The 26,707-nt window shown below is 50.2% G+C and overlaps 1 protein-coding gene and 1 long non-coding RNA gene across 2 annotated transcripts in view; one reads left to right on the top strand and one right to left on the bottom strand.

The window, feature by feature from the left end:
• AHNAK2 (AHNAK nucleoprotein 2) overlaps positions 1-26,707 on the bottom strand; it is an 83,184-nt gene that overhangs the window by 1,876 nt on the left and 54,601 nt on the right. Inside the window, exon 7 of the mRNA XM_006112752.4 lies at positions 1-26,707. This exon is cut by the window's left edge and continues 1,876 nt beyond it. Within this exon, the coding sequence (XP_006112814.2) occupies positions 1-26,707 (26,707 nt within the window).
• Positions 1-26,707, top strand: part of LOC142829068 (uncharacterized) — a 76,359-nt gene that overhangs the window by 7,317 nt on the left and 42,335 nt on the right. The window lies entirely within an intron of this gene.

Raw genomic sequence — 26,707 nt, 5'->3', positions numbered from 1 at the left:
CTAGTTTCATATGAGACTCAGGTACCTTCGCTTTTAAAAGTGAAAATCCCAAAGCAGCTGTTTTAATTTCTGATGAAGGAATCTCAGATTCTTTTACTATCAGGGAAGAATAAGTCTCATGCCTTTCAATATCAATACATCCAGCCTCTACTTCACCTTCTGTCTTTATTTCTTTATCCTCTACAAGTGGTCCCTGAATCTGTAGTACTGCTTTTGAAACTGAAGAGTCTGTGGATGGGAGCTTAACATGTACCTCTTGTGTTTTAAAGTCACATTGAGCCATTGTTGCACCTTTGACTGATGGCATTTGAATATTACTACCCACAGACTCTGTCCTTTCTTTAGGGATTCTAGTGCTTACTTCCAGTTTTGGTGCTTCTATGTCAGTGCCAGCACCTTTCAAGTCTTTTGCTATTTTTGATGTTGAAACATCAGTTTCAGTTCTAGGTGTATCATAAGTGAATGCTGGTACTTTTAACTTGGGAATTCTAATATTTATTTCTAGACTTTCACTTTGTTTCTCTGGCTTTGAAATTCTGGTTGATGGTTCCATAAGGTCTGAATGAGGCCTTTTCAGATTTAGAACATTCAGCTCTACTTTTGGGATTTCAACAGATGGTGTTTTGTCTCTTCTTTCTGGACTCTTCACCTCAATAGAACATTCTGCTGTTGGGACCTCTGCATACTCTGACTTGGTTTTTTGTTCTTGAAGGGTCAGATCACATTCTGGGAGTGTAATATCAGCTTTTGGCAAGCTGATGTCCACCCCAGTTTTTGAAGCACTGATTTCAGATGCAGAGAGCTCTACTTTAGGTATTGTGACTTTTGAAGTATGTGTTTTCAATTTTTGTCCTTCGGCACCACGTTTAACTACATCAGCATATGTTTCCGTTTCAGGAATGTTCACTTTAAGGACTGCTTTTTCTGGGGGTAGTGAAACTTTTGCTTCAAACTTTGACAAGGTAACATCAGCACTTTCCCCTTTGTGGAGAGAAACTCCAACTTTTGGAATGTTTGCTTTATCAGATTTGATTTTACCTTTGAAAACATCCTTCCCAGCAGCAGGGTCAGTGTCTACATGTGTCAATGATGTTGCATATTCAGGAACTTCTATTTCAGTTTGTATTTCAGCAGAAGGTGCACTTACATGAGGCTTTTCTAGGGTTCCTTCACTGTCAATGTCACCTCTTTTTTCCTTTGAAGATGACCGACCAAAAGTTGGCATTCTGAATTTTGGCATTTTAAACCAGCCCTGATATTCTTCAGTCTGAATTTCCCCAGACTTCATTTCATGTTCTCCTTGCACTTTCATATCCTCCATCTCAGGACTTTGAATGGCCATACCTGTGACGGAACCAGAAACCGATGGGACATTAACATCCATCTCAGGAGTTTTAATATCAGTGATAGGAACTTGAGGTATTTTCATTTTCCCATCTGAAATCTCTATTCCTGCATCAGAGACATCAGATTTAACTTCTAGTACTGGAGCTTCCACAGCAATGTCAGCAATATCGGTTGTCATTGTTAGTTGGGGAACTCCAGCTTCCATTTTGGGTAAGCTGATCTCACTTTCTGGTCTTTTCCCTTTCGGAAGTGAAATTCCAAACTTTGACTTTTGGAATTTAGGCATTTTAATCTTCTCTTCAGGACCATCAGTTTTCACTTCTGCTCCATCCATTGCCAGTGGTCCTTCTATTCCTGTTTCTGGACTTGTCAGCTCAGTGGAAGCTTCTGCTGTGGGAAATTTAATACCTGAGGACAAGCTGACGTCAACACCAGCAGACCCTGATTTCAAGTCAGCTTGTTGAAGACTCGCACCATATATAGGAAAGATGTCATCAGTCTTAGGTAGGCTAATGCCCACTTCTGCTTTGGGAACTTTGATTTCTGGTTTGGAATATTCCAAAGTAGGAATCTTAACTTTTGGCATTTTTATGCTTATTTGTGCTCCTTCATCTATGCTTTCGGTATGACTGCTTTCTATATCAGGTATCTGCACTAGATCTTGTGCATCTCCTTCTGTTTTAGGAACAGAAACGTCAGCTCCCACTTTTGGCAGTTTCACCTGAGATTTAGGAGCCTTAGTTTTGGTGAATGAAATTTTAGGCATGATAAATTGGGGCTTTTTAATTTGTCCTTTTTGTTCTTCTTTTTCTGTAGAAATTTCGGTATCAAAATCCATACTGGGATCCTGACCCTCAGTTACAGTCTCTGCTAGTTTCGTGTCTATTTTGCTTGATGATACAGTAATTTTAGGTTCTTCCAGAGGTACTTCAAAATCAGTTTTAATGCTAGCTTCTTTTTTTGGTGACCAGCTAAATGATGGCAATTTGAATTTTGGCAACTTAAAATGCCCTTCTTTCCCTTCTGCGTCTGTATCTCCAGATTTTATTTCTCCCTTGACCTTTCCTGCTTTAGATGCCATATTTGAATCTTGAATGCCAGTCTCTGCCATTGGAACAGAATCACAGGATTTCAGATTAATGTCAATGTTTGGTGCCTTAATATCCATTTCAGGTATTTGGGGCACTTTCATTTTCAAGCCTGAAAATTCGGTTTCTTTATTAGCGATGGCAGATTCAACTTCCATGGTTGGTGCTTCCACAGCAATGATATCCGTCATTATTTTTACCTGTGGAAAATCAGCTTCCATTTTGGGTATGTTGATCTCACTCTCAGGGACTTTCCCTTTAGGAAATGAAACTCCAAACTTTGGCTTTTGGAATTTCGGCATTGTAATCTTCCCTTCAAGACCTTCAACATTTTTCACTGCTCCATCCACAGCAATTCCTTCTGATGATCCTTCAACTCCTATTTCTGGACTTTTCAACTCTATGGACCCTGCCGATGTTGCAGGAAAGCTAATGTCCACATCTATCCTAGGAGCTTTGGTTTCTCGTTGTGACAATTCCAAAGAAGAGAGCTTAACTTTTGGCATTTTTGTGACCATTCCTTCTCCATCTCCACTGCTTCCTTTCTCTGATATCTTCACTCTGATATCACTTTCATTTTCTGGTTTCGAACCACTAACATCACTTTCCAGTTTTGGTAGAGAATACTGGGCTTTGTGACTCTTCATTTTAGGAAGAGAAAACTTAGGCATAATAAACTGAGGCTTTTTAATTTTGCCCTTCTCTCCATCTTTTTCTACAGGTACATCACTATCAGCTTCCACACTTGGGCACTGAATGTCACTTACAGTTAAGATTAATTCCGATTCGGTTGCTCCTAATGAAGAGGTTAATGTAGGTTCCTCGAGGACGGCTTCAGTGTCATATTTAACAAGTGCTTCTTTCTGCGGTGACCAACTAAATGATGGCAGCTTGAATTTTGGCATTTTGAACTTACTCTCTTTCCCTTCAATGTCTTTTTCTCCAGACCTTATTCCGCTCTCTGTCTTTGCACCTTTACTTTCTAAATTCCAGCTTTCAATGTCTACTTTTTTTGTTGACATAGCAATATCAAATGATGGGAGGCTGACATCCTCCTTTGCGATTTTCTCAGTTTCAGTTAAGTGAGGAATTTTGAGAGATGGCATTTGCATTTTCCAGCCGGATGCTTCGGTCTCTGCGTCGGGAACGTCAGCTTCCGCTGCCAGAGTGGGGGCTTCCACGCCGATTGCAGCCACTTGGCCTTTGACGTTCGGTTTGGAAATGTCCACTTCCACTTTGGGTAAGCTGATCTCGCCTTCTGGCACTTTGCCTTTCGGGAGTGAAACTCCAAACTTGGGCTTTTCAAATTTCGGAATGTGAATTTTCCCTTCTAAACCGGCAGCTTTCCCCTCTGGTCCCTCCACCGCAATTGCAGCTGATGGCGCGGTAGCTTGTATCCCTGGACCCTTCAGCTGAAGGGAACCTTCTACTGTGGGAATCTTGACTCCAGGGCCTGAGATTTTGACATCTCCAGGAACGGAGGCCGCTTTCAGGTCAGCTTCCGGGAGACTGACGTCACAGGTGGGAAGCGTGACATCGACTTTGGGTAAGCTGACATCCACGTCTACTTTGGGAGCTTTAATTTCTGGTTTGGAAAAGCCCATAGAAGGCATCTTGACTTTTGGCATGTGTATTTTCATCCCTGTGGCCTCTGCTTTCCCCGTCTCCACTTCAATACTGCTTTCCATCTCGGGAACTTTCACTTCAAATCCCGCCTCTTTTGTTCCGGCTTGTGATTTGGGAAGGGAGACGTCTGCCTCCACCTTTGGCAGACTGACCTGCACGTGAGGAGTCTTGACTTTGGGAAGCTTGACACTCGGCAGCTTAACGCCAGGCATTTTAATTGTCCCCTTCTCCACCTCGTGTCCTGCCGAAGTCCCGATTTCAAGTTCCAGACTGGGAGCCTGGATTTCGGGTCCTGACACGGTGACCTCCCCTTCTGCCCTAGCTGACGGCATTGCCAGCTGGGGCTCTTTGAGGCTTGCGTCGACATCTGCTGCTGCGCCACTGGTCTCCTTTGGGCTGGACCAGCCAAACGAGGGCATTCCAAACTTTGGCATTTTGAACTTACTTTCTTTCCCTTTAGCATCTTTCTCTGTGGCTTTAATTTCACCTTCTATCTTTACGGCTTTGGCTGTTGCTTCGGGGCCCTGAACCTCCAGCTCGGCCCTTGGCAGAGAAACGTCTACCGATGGGAGGGTGATGTCCACCTTTGGTGCATGAATGTCAGCCTTAGGCATTTTGGGCATTTTGAGGGACGGCATTTGCATTTTCCAGCCGGAAGCTTCGATCTCTGCGTCGGGAACGTCAGCTTCCGCTGCCAGAGTGGGGGCTTCCACGCCGATTGCAGCCACTTGGCCTTTGACTTTCGGTTTGGAAATGTCCACTTCCACTTTGGGTAAGCTGATCTCGCCTTCTGGCACTTTGCCTTTCGGGAGTGAAACTCCAAACTTGGGCTTTTCAAATTTCGGAATGTGAATTTTCCCTTCTAAACCGGCAGCTTTCCCCTCTGGTCCCTCCACCGCAATTGCAGCTGATGGCGCGGTAGCTTGTATCCCTGGACCCTTCAGCTGAAGGGAACCTTCTACTGTGGGAATCTTGACTCCAGGGCCTGAGATTTTGACATCTCCAGGAACGGAGGCCGCTTTCAGGTCAGCTTCCGGGAGACTGACGTCACAGGTGGGAAGCGTGACATCGACTTTGGGTAAGCTGACATCCACGTCTACTTTGGGAGCTTTAATTTCTGGTTTGGAAAAGCCCATAGAAGGCATCTTGACTTTTGGCATGTGTATTTTCATCCCTGTGGCCTCTGCTTTCCCCGTCTCCACTTCAATACTGCTTTCCATCTCGGGAACTTTCACTTCAAATCCCGCCTCTTTTGTTCCGGCTTGTGATTTGGGAAGGGAGACGTCTGCCTCCACCTTTGGCAGACTGACCTGCACGTGAGGAGTCTTGACTTTGGGAAGCTTGACACTCGGCAGCTTAACGCCAGGCATTTTAATTGTCCCCTTCTCCGCCTCGTGTCCTGCCGAAGTCCCGATTTCAAGTTCCAGACTGGGAGCCTGGATTTCGGGTCCTGACACGGTGACCTCCCCTTCTGCCCTAGCTGACGGCATTGCCAGCTGGGGCTCTTTGAGGCTTGCGTCGACATCTGCTGCTGCGCCACTGGTCTCCTTTGGGCTGGACCAGCCAAACGAGGGCATTCCAAACTTTGGCATTTTGAACTTACTTTCTTTCCCTTTAGCATCTTTCTCTGTGGCTTTAATTTCACCTTCTATCTTTACGGCTTTGGCTGTTGCTTCGGGGCCCTGAACCTCCAGCTCGGCCCTTGGCAGAGAAACGTCTACCGATGGGAGGGTGATGTCCACCTTTGGTGCATGAATGTCAGCCTTAGGCATTTTGGGCATTTTGAGGGACGGCATTTGCATTTTCCAGCCGGAAGCTTCGATCTCTGCGTCGGGAACGTCAGCTTCCGCTGCCAGAGTGGGGGCTTCCACGCCGATTGCAGCCACTTGGCCTTTGACTTTCGGTTTGGAAATGTCCACTTCCACTTTGGGTAAGCTGATCTCGCCTTCTGGCACTTTGCCTTTCGGGAGTGAAACTCCAAACTTGGGCTTTTCAAATTTCGGAATGTGAATTTTCCCTTCTAAACCGGCAGCTTTCCCCTCTGGTCCCTCCACCGCAATTGCAGCTGATGGCGCGGTAGCTTGTATCCCTGGACCCTTCAGCTGAAGGGAACCTTCTACTGTGGGAATCTTGACTCCAGGGCCTGAGATTTTGACATCTCCAGGAACGGAGGCCGCTTTCAGGTCAGCTTCCGGGAGACTGACGTCACAGGTGGGAAGCGTGACATCGACTTTGGGTAAGCTGACATCCACGTCTACTTTGGGAGCTTTAATTTCTGGTTTGGAAAAGCCCATAGAAGGCATCTTGACTTTTGGCATGTGTATTTTCATCCCTGTGGCCTCTGCTTTCCCCGTCTCCACTTCAATACTGCTTTCCATCTCGGGAACTTTCACTTCAAATCCCGCCTCTTTTGTTCCGGCTTGTGATTTGGGAAGGGAGACGTCTGCCTCCACCTTTGGCAGACTGACCTGCACGTGAGGAGTCTTGACTTTGGGAAGCTTGACACTCGGCAGCTTAACGCCAGGCATTTTAATTGTCCCCTTCTCCACCTCGTGTCCTGCCGAAGTCCCGATTTCAAGTTCCAGACTGGGAGCCTGGATTTCGGGTCCTGACACGGTGACCTCCCCTTCTGCCCTAGCTGACGGCATTGCCAGCTGGGGCTCTTTGAGGCTTGCGTCGACATCTGCTGCTGCGCCACTGGTCTCCTTTGGGCTGGACCAGCCAAACGAGGGCATTCCAAACTTTGGCATTTTGAACTTACTTTCTTTCCCTTTAGCATCTTTCTCTGTGGCTTTAATTTCACCTTCTATCTTTACGGCTTTGGCTGTTGCTTCGGGGCCCTGAACCTCCAGCTCGGCCCTTGGCAGAGAAACGTCTACCGATGGGAGGGTGATGTCCACCTTTGGTGCATGAATGTCAGCCTTAGGCATTTTGGGCATTTTGAGGGACGGCATTTGCATTTTCCAGCCGGAAGCTTCGATCTCTGCGTCGGGAACGTCAGCTTCCGCTGCCAGAGTGGGGGCTTCCACGCCGATTGCAGCCACTTGGCCTTTGACTTTCGGTTTGGAAATGTCCACTTCCACTTTGGGTAAGCTGATCTCGCCTTCTGGCACTTTGCCTTTCGGGAGTGAAACTCCAAACTTGGGCTTTTCAAATTTCGGAATGTGAATTTTCCCTTCTAAACCGGCAGCTTTCCCCTCTGGTCCCTCCACCGCAATTGCAGCTGATGGCGCGGTAGCTTGTATCCCTGGACCCTTCAGCTGAAGGGAACCTTCTACTGTGGGAATCTTGACTCCAGGGCCTGAGATTTTGACATCTCCAGGAACGGAGGCCGCTTTCAGGTCAGCTTCCGGGAGACTGACGTCACAGGTGGGAAGCGTGACATCGACTTTGGGTAAGCTGACATCCACGTCTACTTTGGGAGCTTTAATTTCTGGTTTGGAAAAGCCCATAGAAGGCATCTTGACTTTTGGCATGTGTATTTTCATCCCTGTGGCCTCTGCTTTCCCCGTCTCCACTTCAATACTGCTTTCCATCTCGGGAACTTTCACTTCAAATCCCGCCTCTTTTGTTCCGGCTTGTGATTTGGGAAGGGAGACGTCTGCCTCCACCTTTGGCAGACTGACCTGCACGTGAGGAGTCTTGACTTTGGGAAGCTTGACACTCGGCAGCTTAACGCCAGGCATTTTAATTGTCCCCTTCTCCACCTCGTGTCCTGCCGAAGTCCCGATTTCAAGTTCCAGACTGGGAGCCTGGATTTCGGGTCCTGACACGGTGACCTCCCCTTCTGCCCTAGCTGACGGCATTGCCAGCTGGGGCTCTTTGAGGCTTGCGTCGACATCTGCTGCTGCGCCACTGGTCTCCTTTGGGCTGGACCAGCCAAACGAGGGCATTCCAAACTTTGGCATTTTGAACTTACTTTCTTTCCCTTTAGCATCTTTCTCTGTGGCTTTAATTTCACCTTCTATCTTTACGGCTTTGGCTGTTGCTTCGGGGCCCTGAACCTCCAGCTCGGCCCTTGGCAGAGAAACGTCTACCGATGGGAGGGTGATGTCCACCTTTGGTGCATGAATGTCAGCCTTAGGCATTTTGGGCATTTTGAGGGACGGCATTTGCATTTTCCAGCCGGAAGCTTCGATCTCTGCGTCGGGAACGTCAGCTTCCGCTGCCAGAGTGGGGGCTTCCACGCCGATTGCAGCCACTTGGCCTTTGACTTTCGGTTTGGAAATGTCCACTTCCACTTTGGGTAAGCTGATCTCGCCTTCTGGCACTTTGCCTTTCGGGAGTGAAACTCCAAACTTGGGCTTTTCAAATTTCGGAATGTGAATTTTCCCTTCTAAACCGGCAGCTTTCCCCTCTGGTCCCTCCACCGCAATTGCAGCTGATGGCGCGGTAGCTTGTATCCCTGGACCCTTCAGCTGAAGGGAACCTTCTACTGTGGGAATCTTGACTCCAGGGCCTGAGATTTTGACATCTCCAGGAACGGAGGCCGCTTTCAGGTCAGCTTCCGGGAGACTGACGTCACAGGTGGGAAGCGTGACATCGACTTTGGGTAAGCTGACATCCACGTCTACTTTGGGAGCTTTAATTTCTGGTTTGGAAAAGCCCATAGAAGGCATCTTGACTTTTGGCATGTGTATTTTCATCCCTGTGGCCTCTGCTTTCCCCGTCTCCACTTCAATACTGCTTTCCATCTCGGGAACTTTCACTTCAAATCCCGCCTCTTTTGTTCCGGCTTGTGATTTGGGAAGGGAGACGTCTGCCTCCACCTTTGGCAGACTGACCTGCACGTGAGGAGTCTTGACTTTGGGAAGCTTGACACTCGGCAGCTTAACGCCAGGCATTTTAATTGTCCCCTTCTCCACCTCGTGTCCTGCCGAAGTCCCGATTTCAAGTTCCAGACTGGGAGCCTGGATTTCGGGTCCTGACACGGTGACCTCCCCTTCTGCCCTAGCTGACGGCATTGCCAGCTGGGGCTCTTTGAGGCTTGCGTCGACATCTGCTGCTGCGCCACTGGTCTCCTTTGGGCTGGACCAGCCAAACGAGGGCATTCCAAACTTTGGCATTTTGAACTTACTTTCTTTCCCTTTAGCATCTTTCTCTGTGGCTTTAATTTCACCTTCTATCTTTACGGCTTTGGCTGTTGCTTCGGGGCCCTGAACCTCCAGCTCGGCCCTTGGCAGAGAAACGTCTACCGATGGGAGGGTGATGTCCACCTTTGGTGCATGAATGTCAGCCTTAGGCATTTTGGGCATTTTGAGGGACGGCATTTGCATTTTCCAGCCGGAAGCTTCGATCTCTGCGTCGGGAACGTCAGCTTCCGCTGCCAGAGTGGGGGCTTCCACGCCGATTGCAGCCACTTGGCCTTTGACTTTCGGTTTGGAAATGTCCACTTCCACTTTGGGTAAGCTGATCTCGCCTTCTGGCACTTTGCCTTTCGGGAGTGAAACTCCAAACTTGGGCTTTTCAAATTTCGGAATGTGAATTTTCCCTTCTAAACCGGCAGCTTTCCCCTCTGGTCCCTCCACCGCAATTGCAGCTGATGGCGCGGTAGCTTGTATCCCTGGACCCTTCAGCTGAAGGGAACCTTCTACTGTGGGAATCTTGACTCCAGGGCCTGAGATTTTGACATCTCCAGGAACGGAGGCCGCTTTCAGGTCAGCTTCCGGGAGACTGACGTCACAGGTGGGAAGCGTGACATCGACTTTGGGTAAGCTGACATCCACGTCTACTTTGGGAGCTTTAATTTCTGGTTTGGAAAAGCCCATAGAAGGCATCTTGACTTTTGGCATGTGTATTTTCATCCCTGTGGCCTCTGCTTTCCCCGTCTCCACTTCAATACTGCTTTCCATCTCGGGAACTTTCACTTCAAATCCCGCCTCTTTTGTTCCGGCTTGTGATTTGGGAAGGGAGACGTCTGCCTCCACCTTTGGCAGACTGACCTGCACGTGAGGAGTCTTGACTTTGGGAAGCTTGACACTCGGCAGCTTAATGCCAGGCATTTTAATTGTCCCCTTCTCCACCTCGTGTCCTGCCGAAGTCCCGATTTCAAGTTCCAGACTGGGAGCCTGGATTTCGGGTCCTGACACGGTGACCTCCCGTTCTGCCCTAGCTGACGGCATTGCCAGCTGGGGCTCTTTGAGGCTTGCGTCGACATCTGCTGCTGCGCCACTGGTCTCCTTTGGGCTGGACCAGCCAAACGAGGGCATTCCAAACTTTGGCATTTTGAACTTACTTTCTTTCCCTTTAGCATCTTTCTCTGTGGCTTTAATTTCACCTTCTATCTTTACGGCTTTGGCTGTTGCTTCGGGGCCCTGAACCTCCAGCTCGGCCCTTGGCAGAGAAACGTCTACCGATGGGAGGGTGATGTCCACCTTTGGTGCATGAATGTCAGCCTTAGGCATTTTGGGCATTTTGAGGGACGGCATTTGCATTTTCCAGCCGGAAGCTTCGATCTCTGCGTCGGGAACGTCAGCTTCCGCTGCCAGAGTGGGGGCTTCCACGCCGATTGCAGCCACTTGGCCTTTGACTTTCGGTTTGGAAATGTCCACTTCCACTTTGGGTAAGCTGATCTCGCCTTCTGGCACTTTGCCTTTCGGGAGTGAAACTCCAAACTTGGGCTTTTCAAATTTCGGAATGTGAATTTTCCCTTCTAAACCGGCAGCTTTCCCCTCTGGTCCCTCCACCGCAATTGCAGCTGATGGCGCGGTAGCTTGTATCCCTGGACCCTTCAGCTGAAGGGAACCTTCTACTGTGGGAATCTTGACTCCAGGGCCTGAGATTTTGACATCTCCAGGAACGGAGGCCGCTTTCAGGTCAGCTTCCGGGAGACTGACGTCACAGGTGGGAAGCGTGACATCGACTTTGGGTAAGCTGACATCCACGTCTACTTTGGGAGCTTTAATTTCTGGTTTGGAAAAGCCCATAGAAGGCATCTTGACTTTTGGCATGTGTATTTTCATCCCTGTGGCCTCTGCTTTCCCCGTCTCCACTTCAATACTGCTTTCCATCTCGGGAACTTTCACTTCAAATCCCGCCTCTTTTGTTCCGGCTTGTGATTTGGGAAGGGAGACGTCTGCCTCCACCTTTGGCAGACTGACCTGCACGTGAGGAGTCTTGACTTTGGGAAGCTTGACACTCGGCAGCTTAACGCCAGGCATTTTAATTGTCCCCTTCTCCACCTCGTGTCCTGCCGAAGTCCCGATTTCAAGTTCCAGACTGGGAGCCTGGATTTCGGGTCCTGACACGGTGACCTCCCCTTCTGCCCTAGCTGACGGCATTGCCAGCTGGGGCTCTTTGAGGCTTGCGTCGACATCTGCTGCTGCGCCACTGGTCTCCTTTGGGCTGGACCAGCCAAACGAGGGCATTCCAAACTTTGGCATTTTGAACTTACTTTCTTTCCCTTTAGCATCTTTCTCTGTGGCTTTAATTTCACCTTCTATCTTTACGGCTTTGGCTGTTGCTTCGGGGCCCTGAACCTCCAGCTCGGCCCTTGGCAGAGAAACGTCTACCGATGGGAGGGTGATGTCCACCTTTGGTGCATGAATGTCAGCCTTAGGCATTTTGGGCATTTTGAGGGACGGCATTTGCATTTTCCAGCCGGAAGCTTCGATCTCTGCGTCGGGAACGTCAGCTTCCGCTGCCAGAGTGGGGGCTTCCACGCCGATTGCAGCCACTTGGCCTTTGACTTTCGGTTTGGAAATGTCCACTTCCACTTTGGGTAAGCTGATCTCGCCTTCTGGCACTTTGCCTTTCGGGAGTGAAACTCCAAACTTGGGCTTTTCAAATTTCGGAATGTGAATTTTCCCTTCTAAACCGGCAGCTTTCCCCTCTGGTCCCTCCACCGCAATTGCAGCTGATGGCGCGGTAGCTTGTATCCCTGGACCCTTCAGCTGAAGGGAACCTTCTACTGTGGGAATCTTGACTCCAGGGCCTGAGATTTTGACATCTCCAGGAACGGAGGCCGCTTTCAGGTCAGCTTCCGGGAGACTGACGTCACAGGTGGGAAGCGTGACATCGACTTTGGGTAAGCTGACATCCACGTCTACTTTGGGAGCTTTAATTTCTGGTTTGGAAAAGCCCATAGAAGGCATCTTGACTTTTGGCATGTGTATTTTCATCCCTGTGGCCTCTGCTTTCCCCGTCTCCACTTCAATACTGCTTTCCATCTCGGGAACTTTCACTTCAAATCCCGCCTCTTTTGTTCCGGCTTGTGATTTGGGAAGGGAGACGTCTGCCTCCACCTTTGGCAGACTGACCTGCACGTGAGGAGTCTTGACTTTGGGAAGCTTGACACTCGGCAGCTTAACGCCAGGCATTTTAATTGTCCCCTTCTCCACCTCGTGTCCTGCCGAAGTCCCGATTTCAAGTTCCAGACTGGGAGCCTGGATTTCGGGTCCTGACACGGTGACCTCCCCTTCTGCCCTAGCTGACGGCATTGCCAGCTGGGGCTCTTTGAGGCTTGCGTCGACATCTGCTGCTGCGCCACTGGTCTCCTTTGGGCTGGACCAGCCAAACGAGGGCATTCCAAACTTTGGCATTTTGAACTTACTTTCTTTCCCTTTAGCATCTTTCTCTGTGGCTTTAATTTCACCTTCTATCTTTACGGCTTTGGCTGTTGCTTCGGGGCCCTGAACCTCCAGCTCGGCCCTTGGCAGAGAAACGTCTACCGATGGGAGGGTGATGTCCACCTTTGGTGCATGAATGTCAGCCTTAGGCATTTTGGGCATTTTGAGGGACGGCATTTGCATTTTCCAGCCGGAAGCTTCGATCTCTGCGTCGGGAACGTCAGCTTCCGCTGCCAGAGTGGGGGCTTCCACGCCGATTGCAGCCACTTGGCCTTTGACTTTCGGTTTGGAAATGTCCACTTCCACTTTGGGTAAGCTGATCTCGCCTTCTGGCACTTTGCCTTTCGGGAGTGAAACTCCAAACTTGGGCTTTTCAAATTTCGGAATGTGAATTTTCCCTTCTAAACCGGCAGCTTTCCCCTCTGGTCCCTCCACCGCAATTGCAGCTGATGGCGCGGTAGCTTGTATCCCTGGACCCTTCAGCTGAAGGGAACCTTCTACTGTGGGAATCTTGACTCCAGGGCCTGAGATTTTGACATCTCCAGGAACGGAGGCCGCTTTCAGGTCAGCTTCCGGGAGACTGACGTCACAGGTGGGAAGCGTGACATCGACTTTGGGTAAGCTGACATCCACGTCTACTTTGGGAGCTTTAATTTCTGGTTTGGAAAAGCCCATAGAAGGCATCTTGACTTTTGGCATGTGTATTTTCATCCCTGTGGCCTCTGCTTTCCCCGTCTCCACTTCAATACTGCTTTCCATCTCGGGAACTTTCACTTCAAATCCCGCCTCTTTTGTTCCGGCTTGTGATTTGGGAAGGGAGACGTCTGCCTCCACCTTTGGCAGACTGACCTGCACGTGAGGAGTCTTGACTTTGGGAAGCTTGACACTCGGCAGCTTAACGCCAGGCATTTTAATTGTCCCCTTCTCCACCTCGTGTCCTGCCGAAGTCCCGATTTCAAGTTCCAGACTGGGAGCCTGGATTTCGGGTCCTGACACGGTGACCTCCCCTTCTGCCCTAGCTGACAGCATTGCCAGCTGGGGCTCTTTGAGGCTTGCGTCGACATCTGCTGCTGCGCCACTGGTCTCCTTTGGGCTGGACCAGCCAAACGAGGGCATTCCAAACTTTGGCATTTTGAACTTACTTTCTTTCCCTTTAGCATCTTTCTCTGTGGCTTTAATTTCACCTTCTATCTTTACGGCTTTGGCTGTTGCTTCGGGGCCCTGAACCTCCAGCTCGGCCCTTGGCAGAGAAACGTCTACCGATGGGAGGGTGATGTCCACCTTTGGTGCATGAATGTCAGCCTTAGGCATTTTGGGCATTTTGAGGGACGGCATTTGCATTTTCCAGCCGGAAGCTTCGATCTCTGCGTCGGGAACGTCAGCTTCCGCTGCCAGAGTGGGGGCTTCCACGCCGATTGCAGCCACTTGGCCTTTGACTTTCGGTTTGGAAATGTCCACTTCCACTTTGGGTAAGCTGATCTCGCCTTCTGGCACTTTGCCTTTCGGGAGTGAAACTCCAAACTTGGGCTTTTCAAATTTCGGAATGTGAATTTTCCCTTCTAAACCGGCAGCTTTCCCCTCTGGTCCCTCCACCGCAATTGCAGCTGATGGCGCGGTAGCTTGTATCCCTGGACCCTTCAGCTGAAGGGAACCTTCTACTGTGGGAATCTTGACTCCAGGGCCTGAGATTTTGACATCTCCAGGAACGGAGGCCGCTTTCAGGTCAGCTTCCGGGAGACTGACGTCACAGGTGGGAAGCGTGACATCGACTTTGGGTAAGCTGACATCCACGTCTACTTTGGGAGCTTTAATTTCTGGTTTGGAAAAGCCCATAGAAGGCATCTTGACTTTTGGCATGTGTATTTTCATCCCTGTGGCCTCTGCTTTCCCCGTCTCCACTTCAATACTGCTTTCCATCTCGGGAACTTTCACTTCAAATCCCGCCTGTTTTGTTCCGGCTTGTGATTTGGGAAGGGAGACGTCTGCCTCCACCTTTGGCAGACTGACCTGCACGTGAGGAGTCTTGACTTTGGGAAGCTTGACACTCGGCAGCTTAACGCCAGGCATTTTAATTGTCCCCTTCTCCACCTCGTGTCCTGCCGAAGTCCCGATTTCAAGTTCCAGACTGGGAGCCTGGATTTCGGGTCCTGACACGGTGACCTCCCCTTCTGCCCTAGCTGACGGCATTGCCAGCTGGGGCTCTTTGAGGCTTGCGTCGACATCTGCTGCTGCGCCACTGGTCTCCTTTGGGCTGGACCAGCCAAACGAGGGCATTCCAAACTTTGGCATTTTGAACTTACTTTCTTTCCCTTTAGCATCTTTCTCTGTGGCTTTAATTTCACCTTCTATCTTTACGGCTTTGGCTGTTGCTTCGGGGCCCTGAACCTCCAGCTCGGCCCTTGGCAGAGAAACGTCTACCGATGGGAGGGTGATGTCCACCTTTGGTGCATGAATGTCAGCCTTAGGCATTTTGGGCATTTTGAGGGACGGCATTTGCATTTTCCAGCCGGAAGCTTCGATCTCTGCGTCGGGAACGTCAGCTTCCGCTGCCAGAGTGGGGGCTTCCACGCCGATTGCAGCCACTTGGCCTTTGACTTTCGGTTTGGAAATGTCCACTTCCACTTTGGGTAAGCTGATCTCGCCTTCTGGCACTTTGCCTTTCGGGAGTGAAACTCCAAACTTGGGCTTTTCAAATTTCGGAATGTGAATTTTCCCTTCTAAACCGGCAGCTTTCCCCTCTGGTCCCTCCACCGCAATTGCAGCTGATGGCGCGGTAGCTTGTATCCCTGGACCCTTCAGCTGAAGGGAACCTTCTACTGTGGGAATCTTGACTCCAGGGCCTGAGATTTTGACATCTCCAGGAACGGAGGCCGCTTTCAGGTCAGCTTCCGGGAGACTGACGTCACAGGTGGGAAGCGTGACATCGACTTTGGGTAAGCTGACATCCACGTCTACTTTGGGAGCTTTAATTTCTGGTTTGGAAAAGCCCATAGAAGGCATCTTGACTTTTGGCATGTGTATTTTCATCCCTGTGGCCTCTGCTTTCCCCGTCTCCACTTCAATACTGCTTTCCATCTCGGGAACTTTCACTTCAAATCCCGCCTCTTTTGTTCCGGCTTGTGATTTGGGAAGGGAGACGTCTGCCTCCACCTTTGGCAGACTGACCTGCACGTGAGGAGTCTTGACTTTGGGAAGCTTGACACTCGGCAGCTTAACGCCAGGCATTTTAATTGTCCCCTTCTCCACCTCGTGTCCTGCCGAAGTCCCGATTTCAAGTTCCAGACTGGGAGCCTGGATTTCGGGTCCTGACACGGTGACCTCCCCTTCTGCCCTAGCTGACGGCATTGCCAGCTGGGGCTCTTTGAGGCTTGCGTCGACATCTGCTGCTGCGCCACTGGTCTCCTTTGGGCTGGACCAGCCAAACGAGGGCATTCCAAACTTTGGCATTTTGAACTTACTTTCTTTCCCTTTAGCATCTTTCTCTGTGGCTTTAATTTCACCTTCTATCTTTACGGCTTTGGCTGTTGCTTCGGGGCCCTGAACCTCCAGCTCGGCCCTTGGCAGAGAAACGTCTACCGATGGGAGGGTGATGTCCACCTTTGGTGCATGAATGTCAGCCTTAGGCATTTTGGGCATTTTGAGGGACGGCATTTGCATTTTCCAGCCGGAAGCTTCGATCTCTGCGTCGGGAACGTCAGCTTCCGCTGCCAGAGTGGGGGCTTCCACGCCGATTGCAGCCACTTGGCCTTTGACGTTCGGTTTGGAAATGTCCACTTCCACTTTGGGTAAGCTGATCTCGCCTTCTGGCACTTTGCCTTTCGGGAGTGAAACTCCAAACTTGGGCTTTTCAAATTTCGGAATGTGAATTTTCCCTTCTAAACCGGCAGCTTTCCCCTCTGGTCCCTCCACTGCAATTGCAGCTGATGGCGCGGTAGCTTGTATCCCTGGACCCTTCAGCTGAAGGGAACCTTCTACTGTGGGAATCTTGACTCCAGGGCCTGAGATTTTGACATCTCCAGGAACGGAGGCCGCTTTCAGGTCAGCTTCCGGGAGACTGACGTCACAGGTGGGAAGCGTGACATCGACTTTGGGTAAGCTGACATCCACGTCTACTTTGGGAGCTTTAATTTCTGGTTTGGAAAAGCCCATAGAAGGCATCTTGACTTTTGGCATGTGTATTTTCATCCCTGTGGCCTCTGCTTTCCCCGTCTCCACTTCAATACTGCTTTCCATCTCGGGAACTTTCACTTCAAATCCCGCCTCTTTTGTTCCGGCTTGTGATTTGGGAAGGGAGACGTCTGCCTCCACCTTTGGCAGACTGACCTGCACGTGAGGAGTCTTGACTTTGGGAAGCTTGACACTCGGCAGCTTAACGCCAGGCATTTTAATTGTCCCCTTCTCCACCTCGTGTCCTGCCGAAGTCCCGATTTCAAGTTCCAGACTGGGAGCCTGGATTTCGGGTCCTGACACGGTGACCTCCCCTTCTGCCCTAGCTGACGGCATTGCCAGCTGGGGCTCTTTGAGGCTTGCGTCGACATCTGCTGCTGCGCCACTGGTCTCCTTTGGGCTGGACCAGCCAAACGAGGGCATTCCAAACTTTGGCATTTTGAACTTACTTTCTTTCCCTTTAGCATCTTTCTCTGTGGCTTTAATTTCACCTTCTATCTTTACGGCTTTGGCTGTTGCTTCGGGGCCCTGAACCTCCAGCTCGGCCCTTGGCAGAGAAACGTCTACCGATGGGAGGGTGATGTCCACCTTTGGTGCATGAATGTCAGCCTTAGGCATTTTGGGCATTTTGAGGGACGGCATTTGCATTTTCCAGCCGGAAGCTTCGATCTCTGCGTCGGGAACGTCAGCTTCCGCTGCCAGAGTGGGGGCTTCCACGCCGATTGCAGCCACTTGGCCTTTGACTTTCGGTTTGGAAATGTCCACTTCCACTTTGGGTAAGCTGATCTCGCCTTCTGGCACTTTGCCTTTCGGGAGTGAAACTCCAAACTTGGGCTTTTCAAATTTCGGAATGTGAATTTTCCCTTCTAAACCGGCAGCTTTCCCCTCTGGTCCCTCCACCGCAATTGCAGCTGATGGCGCGGTAGCTTGTATCCCTGGACCCTTCAGCTGAAGGGAACCTTCTACTGTGGGAATCTTGACTCCAGGGCCTGAGATTTTGACATCTCCAGGAACGGAGGCCGCTTTCAGGTCAGCTTCCGGGAGACTGACGTCACAGGTGGGAAGCGTGACATCGACTTTGGGTAAGCTGACATCCACGTCTACTTTGGGAGCTTTAATTTCTGGTTTGGAAAAGCCCATAGAAGGCATCTTGACTTTTGGCATGTGTATTTTCATCCCTGTGGCCTCTGCTTTCCCCGTCTCCACTTCAATACTGCTTTCCATCTCGGGAACTTTCACTTCAAATCCCGCCTCTTTTGTTCCGGCTTGTGATTTGGGAAGGGAGACGTCTGCCTCCACCTTTGGCAGACTGACCTGCACGTGAGGAGTCTTGACTTTGGGAAGCTTGACACTCGGCAGCTTAACGCCAGGCATTTTAATTGTCCCCTTCTCCACCTCGTGTCCTGCCGAAGTCCCGATTTCAAGTTCCAGACTGGGAGCCTGGATTTCGGGTCCTGACACGGTGACCTCCCCTTCTGCCCTAGCTGACGGCATTGCCAGCTGGGGCTCTTTGAGGCTTGCGTCGACATCTGCTGCTGCGCCACTGGTCTCCTTTGGGCTGGACCAGCCAAACGAGGGCATTCCAAACTTTGGCATTTTGAACTTACTTTCTTTCCCTTTAGCATCTTTCTCTGTGGCTTTAATTTCACCTTCTATCTTTACGGCTTTGGCTGTTGCTTCGGGGCCCTGAACCTCCAGCTCGGCCCTTGGCAGAGAAACGTCTACCGATGGGAGGGTGATGTCCACCTTTGGTGCATGAATGTCAGCCTTAGGCATTTTGGGCATTTTGAGGGACGGCATTTGCATTTTCCAGCCGGAAGCTTCGATCTCTGCGTCGGGAACGTCAGCTTCCGCTGCCAGAGTGGGGGCTTCCACGCCGATTGCAGCCACTTGGCCTTTGACTTTCGGTTTGGAAATGTCCACTTCCACTTTGGGTAAGCTGATCTCGCCTTCTGGCACTTTGCCTTTCGGGAGTGAAACTCCAAACTTGGGCTTTTCAAATTTCGGAATGTGAATTTTCCCTTCTAAACCGGCAGCTTTCCCCTCTGGTCCCTCCACCGCAATTGCAGCTGATGGCGCGGTAGCTTGTATCCCTGGACCCTTCAGCTGAAGGGAACCTTCTACTGTGGGAATCTTGACTCCAGGGCCTGAGATTTTGACATCTCCAGGAACGGAGGCCGCTTTCAGGTCAGCTTCCGGGAGACTGACGTCACAGGTGGGAAGCGTGACATCGACTTTGGGTAAGCTGACATCCACGTCTACTTTGGGAGCTTTAATTTCTGGTTTGGAAAAGCCCATAGAAGGCATCTTGACTTTTGGCATGTGTATTTTCATCCCTGTGGCCTCTGCTTTCCCCGTCTCCACTTCAATACTGCTTTCCATCTCGGGAACTTTCACTTCAAATCCCGCCTCTTTTGTTCCGGCTTGTGATTTGGGAAGGGAGACGTCTGCCTCCACCTTTGGCAGACTGACCTGCACGTGAGGAGTCTTGACTTTGGGAAGCTTGACACTCGGCAGCTTAACGCCAGGCATTTTAATTGTCCCCTTCTCCGCCTCGTGTCCTGCCGAAGTCCCGATTTCAAGTTCCAGACTGGGAGCCTGGATTTCGGGTCCTGACACGGTGACCTCCCCTTCTGCCCTAGCTGACGGCATTGCCAGCTGGGGCTCTTTGAGGCTTGCGTCGACATCTGCTGCTGCGCCACTGGTCTCCTTTGGGCTGGACCAGCCAAACGAGGGCATTCCAAACTTTGGCATTTTGAACTTACTTTCTTTCCCTTTAGCATCTTTCTCTGTGGCTTTAATTTCACCTTCTATCTTTACGGCTTTGGCTGTTGCTTCGGGGCCCTGAACCTCCAGCTCGGCCCTTGGCAGAGAAACGTCTACCGATGGGAGGGTGATGTCCACCTTTGGTGCATGAATGTCAGCCTTAGGCATTTTGGGCATTTTGAGGGACGGCATTTGCATTTTCCAGCCGGAAGCTTCGATCTCTGCGTCGGGAACGTCAGCTTCCGCTGCCAGAGTGGGGGCTTCCACGCCGATTGCAGCCACTTGGCCTTTGACGTTCGGTTTGGAAATGTCCACTTCCACTTTGGGTAAGCTGATCTCGCCTTCTGGCACTTTGCCTTTCGGGAGTGAAACTCCAAACTTGGGCTTTTCAAATTTCGGAATGTGAATTTTCCCTTCTAAACCGGCAGCTTTCCCCTCTGGTCCCTCCACCGCAATTGCAGCTGATGGCGCGGTAGCTTGTATCCCTGGACCCTTCAGCTGAAGGGAACCTTCTACTGTGGGAATCTTGACTCCAGGGCCTGAGATTTTGACATCTCCAGGAACGGAGGCCGCTTTCAGGTCAGCTTCCGGGAGACTGACGTCACAGGTGGGAAGCGTGACATCGACTTTGGGTAAGCTGACATCCACGTCTACTTTGGGAGCTTTAATTTCTGGTTTGGAAAAGCCCATAGAAGGCATCTTGACTTTTGGCATGTGTATTTTCATCCCTGTGGCCTCTGCTTTCCCCGTCTCCACTTCAATACTGCTTTCCATCTCGGGAACTTTCACTTCAAATCCCGCCTCTTTTGTTCCGGCTTGTGATTTGGGAAGGGAGACGTCTGCCTCCACCTTTGGCAGACTGACCTGCACGTGAGGAGTCTTGACTTTGGGAAGCTTGACACTCGGCAGCTTAACGCCAGGCATTTTAATTGTCCCCTTCTCCGCCTCGTGTCCTGCCGAAGTCCCGATTTCAAGTTCCAGACTGGGAGCCTGGATTTCGGGTCCTGACACGGTGACCTCCCCTTCTGCCCTAGCTGACGGCATTGCCAGCTGGGGCTCTTTGAGGCTTGCGTCGACATCTGCTGCTGCGCCACTGGTCTCCTTTGGGCTGGACCAGCCAAACGAGGGCATTCCAAACTTTGGCATTTTGAACTTACTTTCTTTCCCTTTAGCATCTTTCTCTGTGGCTTTAATTTCACCTTCTATCTTTACGGCTTTGGCTGTTGCTTCGGGGCCCTGAACCTCCAGCTCGGCCCTTGGCAGAGAAACGTCTACCGATGGGAGGGTGATGTCCACCTTTGGTGCATGAATGTCAGCCTTAGGCATTTTGGGCATTTTGAGGGACGGCATTTGCATTTTCCAGCCGGAAGCTTCGATCTCTGCGTCGGGAACGTCAGCTTCCGCTGCCAGAGTGGGGGCTTCCACGCCGATTGCAGCCACTTGGCCTTTGACTTTCGGTTTGGAAATGTCCACTTCCACTTTGGGTAAGCTGATCTCGCCTTCTGGCACTTTGCCTTTCGGGAGTGAAACTCCAAACTTGGGCTTTTCAAATTTCGGAATGTGAATTTTCCCTTCTAAACCGGCAGCTTTCCCCTCTGGTCCCTCCACCGCAATTGCAGCTGATGGCGCGGTAGCTTGTATCCCTGGACCCTTCAGCTGAAGGGAACCTTCTACTGTGGGAATCTTGACTCCAGGGCCTGAGATTTTGACATCTCCAGGAACGGAGGCCGCTTTCAGGTCAGCTTCCGGGAGACTGACGTCACAGGTGGGAAGCGTGACATCGACTTTGGGTAAGCTGACATCCACGTCTACTTTGGGAGCTTTAATTTCTGGTTTGGAAAAGCCCATAGAAGGCATCTTGACTTTTGGCATGTGTATTTTCATCCCTGTGGCCTCTGCTTTCCCCGTCTCCACTTCAATACTGCTTTCCATCTCGGGAACTTTCACTTCAAATCCCGCCTCTTTTGTTCCGGCTTGTGATTTGGGAAGGGAGACGTCTGCCTCCACCTTTGGCAGACTGACCTGCACGTGAGGAGTCTTGACTTTGGGAAGCTTGACACTCGGCAGCTTAACGCCAGGCATTTTAATTGTCCCCTTCTCCACCTCGTGTCCTGCCGAAGTCCCGATTTCAAGTTCCAGACTGGGAGCCTGGATTTCGGGTCCTGACACGGTGACCTCCCCTTCTGCCCTAGCTGACGGCATTGCCAGCTGGGGCTCTTTGAGGCTTGCGTCGACATCTGCTGCTGCGCCACTGGTCTCCTTTGGGCTGGACCAGCCAAACGAGGGCATTCCAAACTTTGGCATTTTGAACTTACTTTCTTTCCCTTTAGCATCTTTCTCTGTGGCTTTAATTTCACCTTCTATCTTTACGGCTTTGGCTGTTGCTTCGGGGCCCTGAACCTCCAGCTCGGCCCTTGGCAGAGAAACGTCTACCGATGGGAGGGTGATGTCCACCTTTGGTGCATGAATGTCAGCCTTAGGCATTTTGGGCATTTTGAGGGACGGCATTTGCATTTTCCAGCCGGAAGCTTCGATCTCTGCGTCGGGAACGTCAGCTTCCGCTGCCAGAGTGGGGGCTTCCACGCCGATTGCAGCCACTTGGCCTTTGACTTTCGGTTTGGAAATGTCCACTTCCACTTTGGGTAAGCTGATCTCGCCTTCTGGCACTTTGCCTTTCGGGAGTGAAACTCCAAACTTGGGCTTTTCAAATTTCGGAATGTGAATTTTCCCTTCTAAACCGGCAGCTTTCCCCTCTGGTCCCTCCACCGCAATTGCAGCTGATGGCGCGGTAGCTTGTATCCCTGGACCCTTCAGCTGAAGGGAACCTTCTACTGTGGGAATCTTGACTCCAGGGCCTGAGATTTTGACATCTCCAGGAACGGAGGCCGCTTTCAGGTCAGCTTCCGGGAGACTGACGTCACAGGTGGGAAGCGTGACATCGACTTTGGGTAAGCTGACATCCACGTCTACTTTGGGAGCTTTAATTTCTGGTTTGGAAAAGCCCATAGAAGGCATCTTGACTTTTGGCATGTGTATTTTCATCCCTGTGGCCTCTGCTTTCCCCGTCTCCACTTCAATACTGCTTTCCATCTCGGGAACTTTCACTTCAAATCCCGCCTCTTTTGTTCCGGCTTGTGATTTGGGAAGGGAGACGTCTGCCTCCACCTTTGGCAGACTGACCTGCACGTGAGGAGTCTTGACTTTGGGAAGCTTGACACTCGGCAGCTTAACGCCAGGCATTTTAATTGTCCCCTTCTCCGCCTCGTGTCCTGCCGAAGTCCCGATTTCAAGTTCCAGACTGGGAGCCTGGATTTCGGGTCCTGACACGGTGACCTCCCCTTCTGCCCTAGCTGACGGCATTGCCAGCTGGGGCTCTTTGAGGCTTGCGTCGACATCTGCTGCTGCGCCACTGGTCTCCTTTGGGCTGGACCAGCCAAACGAGGGCATTCCAAACTTTGGCATTTTGAACTTACTTTCTTTCCCTTTAGCATCTTTCTCTGTGGCTTTAATTTCACCTTCTATCTTTACGGCTTTGGCTGTTGCTTCGGGGCCCTGAACCTCCAGCTCGGCCCTTGGCAGAGAAACGTCTACCGATGGGAGGGTGATGTCCACCTTTGGTGCATGAATGTCAGCCTTAGGCATTTTGGGCATTTTGAGGGACGGCATTTGCATTTTCCAGCCGGAAGCTTCGATCTCTGCGTCGGGAACGTCAGCTTCCGCTGCCAGAGTGGGGGCTTCCACGCCGATTGCAGCCACTTGGCCTTTGACTTTCGGTTTGGAAATGTCCACTTCCACTTTGGGTAAGCTGATCTCGCCTTCTGGCACTTTGCCTTTCGGGAGTGAAACTCCAAACTTGGGCTTTTCAAATTTCGGAATGTGAATTTTCCCTTCTAAACCGGCAGCTTTCCCCTCTGGTCCCTCCACCGCAATTGCAGCTGATGGCGCGGTAGCTTGTATCCCTGGACCCTTCAGCTGAAGGGAACCTTCTACTGTGGGAATCTTGACTCCAGGGCCTGAGATTTTGACATCTCCAGGAACGGAGGCCGCTTTCAGGTCAGCTTCCGGGAGACTGACGTCACAGGTGGGAAGCGTGACATCGACTTTGGGTAAGCTGACATCCACGTCTACTTTGGGAGCTTTAATTTCTGGTTTGGAAAAGCCCATAGAAGGCATCTTGACTTTTGGCATGTGTATTTTCATCCCTGTGGCCTCTGCTTTCCCCGTCTCCACTTCAATACTGCTTTCCATCTCGGGAACTTTCACTTCAAATCCCGCCTCTTTTGTTCCGGCTTGTGATTTGGGAAGGGAGACGTCTGCCTCCACCTTTGGCAGACTGACCTGCACGTGAGGAGTCTTGACTTTGGGAAGCTTGACACTCGGCAGCTTAACGCCAGGCATTTTAATTGTCCCCTTCTCCACCTCGTGTCCTGCCGAAGTCCCGATTTCAAGTTCCAGACTGGGAGCCTGGATTTCGGGTCCTGACACGGTGACCTCCCCTTCTGCCCTAGCTGACGGCATTGCCAGCTGGGGCTCTTTGAGGCTTGCGTCGACATCTGCTGCTGCGCCACTGGTCTCCTTTGGGCTGGACCAGCCAAACGAGGGCATTCCAAACTTTGGCATTTTGAACTTACTTTCTTTCCCTTTAGCATCTTTCTCTGTGGCTTTAATTTCACCTTCTATCTTTACGGCTTTGGCTGTTGCTTCGGGGCCCTGAACCTCCAGCTCGGCCCTTGGCAGAGAAACGTCTACCGATGGGAGGGTGATGTCCACCTTTGGTGCATGAATGTCAGCCTTAGGCATTTTGGGCATTTTGAGGGACGGCATTTGCATTTTCCAGCCGGAAGCTTCGATCTCTGCGTCGGGAACGTCAGCTTCCGCTGCCAGAGTGGGGGCTTCCACGCCGATTGCAGCCACTTGGCCTTTGACTTTCGGTTTGGAAATGTCCACTTCCACTTTGGGTAAGCTGATCTCGCCTTCTGGCACTTTGCCTTTCGGGAGTGAAACTCCAAACTTGGGCTTTTCAAATTTCGGAATGTGAATTTTCCCTTCTAAACCGGCAGCTTTCCCCTCTGGTCCCTCCACCGCAATTGCAGCTGATGGCGCGGTAGCTTGTATCCCTGGACCCTTCAGCTGAAGGGAACCTTCTACTGTGGGAATCTTGACTCCAGGGCCTGAGATTTTGACATCTCCAGGAACGGAGGCCGCTTTCAGGTCAGCTTCCGGGAGACTGACGTCACAGGTGGGAAGCGTGACATCGACTTTGGGTAAGCTGACATCCACGTCTACTTTGGGAGCTTTAATTTCTGGTTTGGAAAAGCCCATAGAAGGCATCTTGACTTTTGGCATGTGTATTTTCATCCCTGTGGCCTCTGCTTTCCCCGTCTCCACTTCAATACTGCTTTCCATCTCGGGAACTTTCACTTCAAATCCCGCCTCTTTTGTTCCGGCTTGTGATTTGGGAAGGGAGACGTCTGCCTCCACCTTTGGCAGACTGACCTGCACGTGAGGAGTCTTGACTTTGGGAAGCTTGACACTCGGCAGCTTAACGCCAGGCATTTTAATTGTCCCCTTCTCCACCTCGTGTCCTGCCGAAGTCCCGATTTCAAGTTCCAGACTGGGAGCCTGGATTTCGGGTCCTGACACGGTGACCTCCCCTTCTGCCCTAGCTGACGGCATTGCCAGCTGGGGCTCTTTGAGGCTTGCGTCGACATCTGCTGCTGCGCCACTGGTCTCCTTTGGGCTGGACCAGCCAAACGAGGGCATTCCAAACTTTGGCATTTTGAACTTACTTTCTTTCCCTTTAGCATCTTTCTCTGTGGCTTTAATTTCACCTTCTATCTTTACGGCTTTGGCTGTTGCTTCGGGGCCCTGAACCTCCAGCTCGGCCCTTGGCAGAGAAACGTCTACCGATGGGAGGGTGATGTCCACCTTTGGTGCATGAATGTCAGCCTTAGGCATTTTGGGCATTTTGAGGGATGGCATTTGCATTTTCCAGCTTGAGACTTCTCTTTCTTCATTTGGAATAGTTTCCACTGGTACTTTTGGGACCTCTACATTAACTTCTGGTTTTTCTGTTTCTAGTGGTTTCTTGTTTATGTTATTTTCGAATTTGTTTAATGTGCTTTCACTCTTTGCCTCCGTTCCTTTAGTGATGGAAATTCCAAATTTAGTTTTTTTTATATCTGATTTTTTTGTGAGTTTTTTCTCAGATTCATCTTTATTCTCTTTTTCTTGTTTTGGTTTTGCGGATACTTGTGCTGTTGTTTTTATTTCTAGACCCTTTATGTGAACAAATGTTTGTTCTTCATGAGTCTTCTCTTCTTTATCAGTTATTTCTTCTCTAGCTTGTTGCAGTTGAGTTTTGTTCGATTTTTGTTTCTTTTTTTTGGTTCTTGGCAAAGCTTCTGGTAATTGTTCGCTTTGTGTGTCTTTTAGAACTGATGTGTGTAGTTCTGTTGTTGGTTTTGATATTTGTGTCATTATAAGAGGTACTTTTGATGTTGTAGTAATAGGTGTAGATGTTGGTATCTGGTCTTTCTGTTTTTTAATGCTAATTTCAACTTCAGGGCATTTTTTTGTGTTTATTGGGAGACCATTTGTTATGTCGTTTAAATCTTTTTTGACATTGAAGTTTATTTCACCTCCTTTCATTTCATGTTCACTGGATGTGGTATATTCCACAGTCAATATTTCTGGAGTTTCCATGCTGATATCTTCTTTTGGTATTTTATCTTTTTTTGTTGATATTGTGGTTTTTAGGTCCAATCTTTGCTTCTCTTCTGGTTCTGGTTTCGTTCTATGCATTTTGAAACCAATATTAGGGAACTTTAATTTCTTTTGGCTTCCTTTTTTCTCTTTAGCACAGAATTCTTCTTGTTGTAATTGTGACTCAGTGTCAGTACTTGTTGGGGAAATATCTCGTATAGCATGCTCATGTGCATCTGATGTGCTATGAGATCTTCTGGGCCCCAAAATCTTTTTAGTTTTTATTGACTGAAATTTTGGCCATGACAGTCTCTCTTTTTTGGATCGTTTTGTTCTTCCTACCCTTTGTTTTACAATTTCTTTCCCAATGTTTTCTTCTGAAATACTTTTTTCTGATATATCCAGTGTTGTTCCAGGAATTATATCATAAAGCTCTTTTTC

Source organism: Pelodiscus sinensis, chromosome 4, assembly GCF_049634645.1.
Source record: "Pelodiscus sinensis isolate JC-2024 chromosome 4, ASM4963464v1, whole genome shotgun sequence".
Classification (NCBI taxonomy): Eukaryota; Metazoa; Chordata; order Testudines; family Trionychidae; genus Pelodiscus; species Pelodiscus sinensis.
This window is presented reverse-complemented; position numbering and strand designations above follow the sequence as displayed.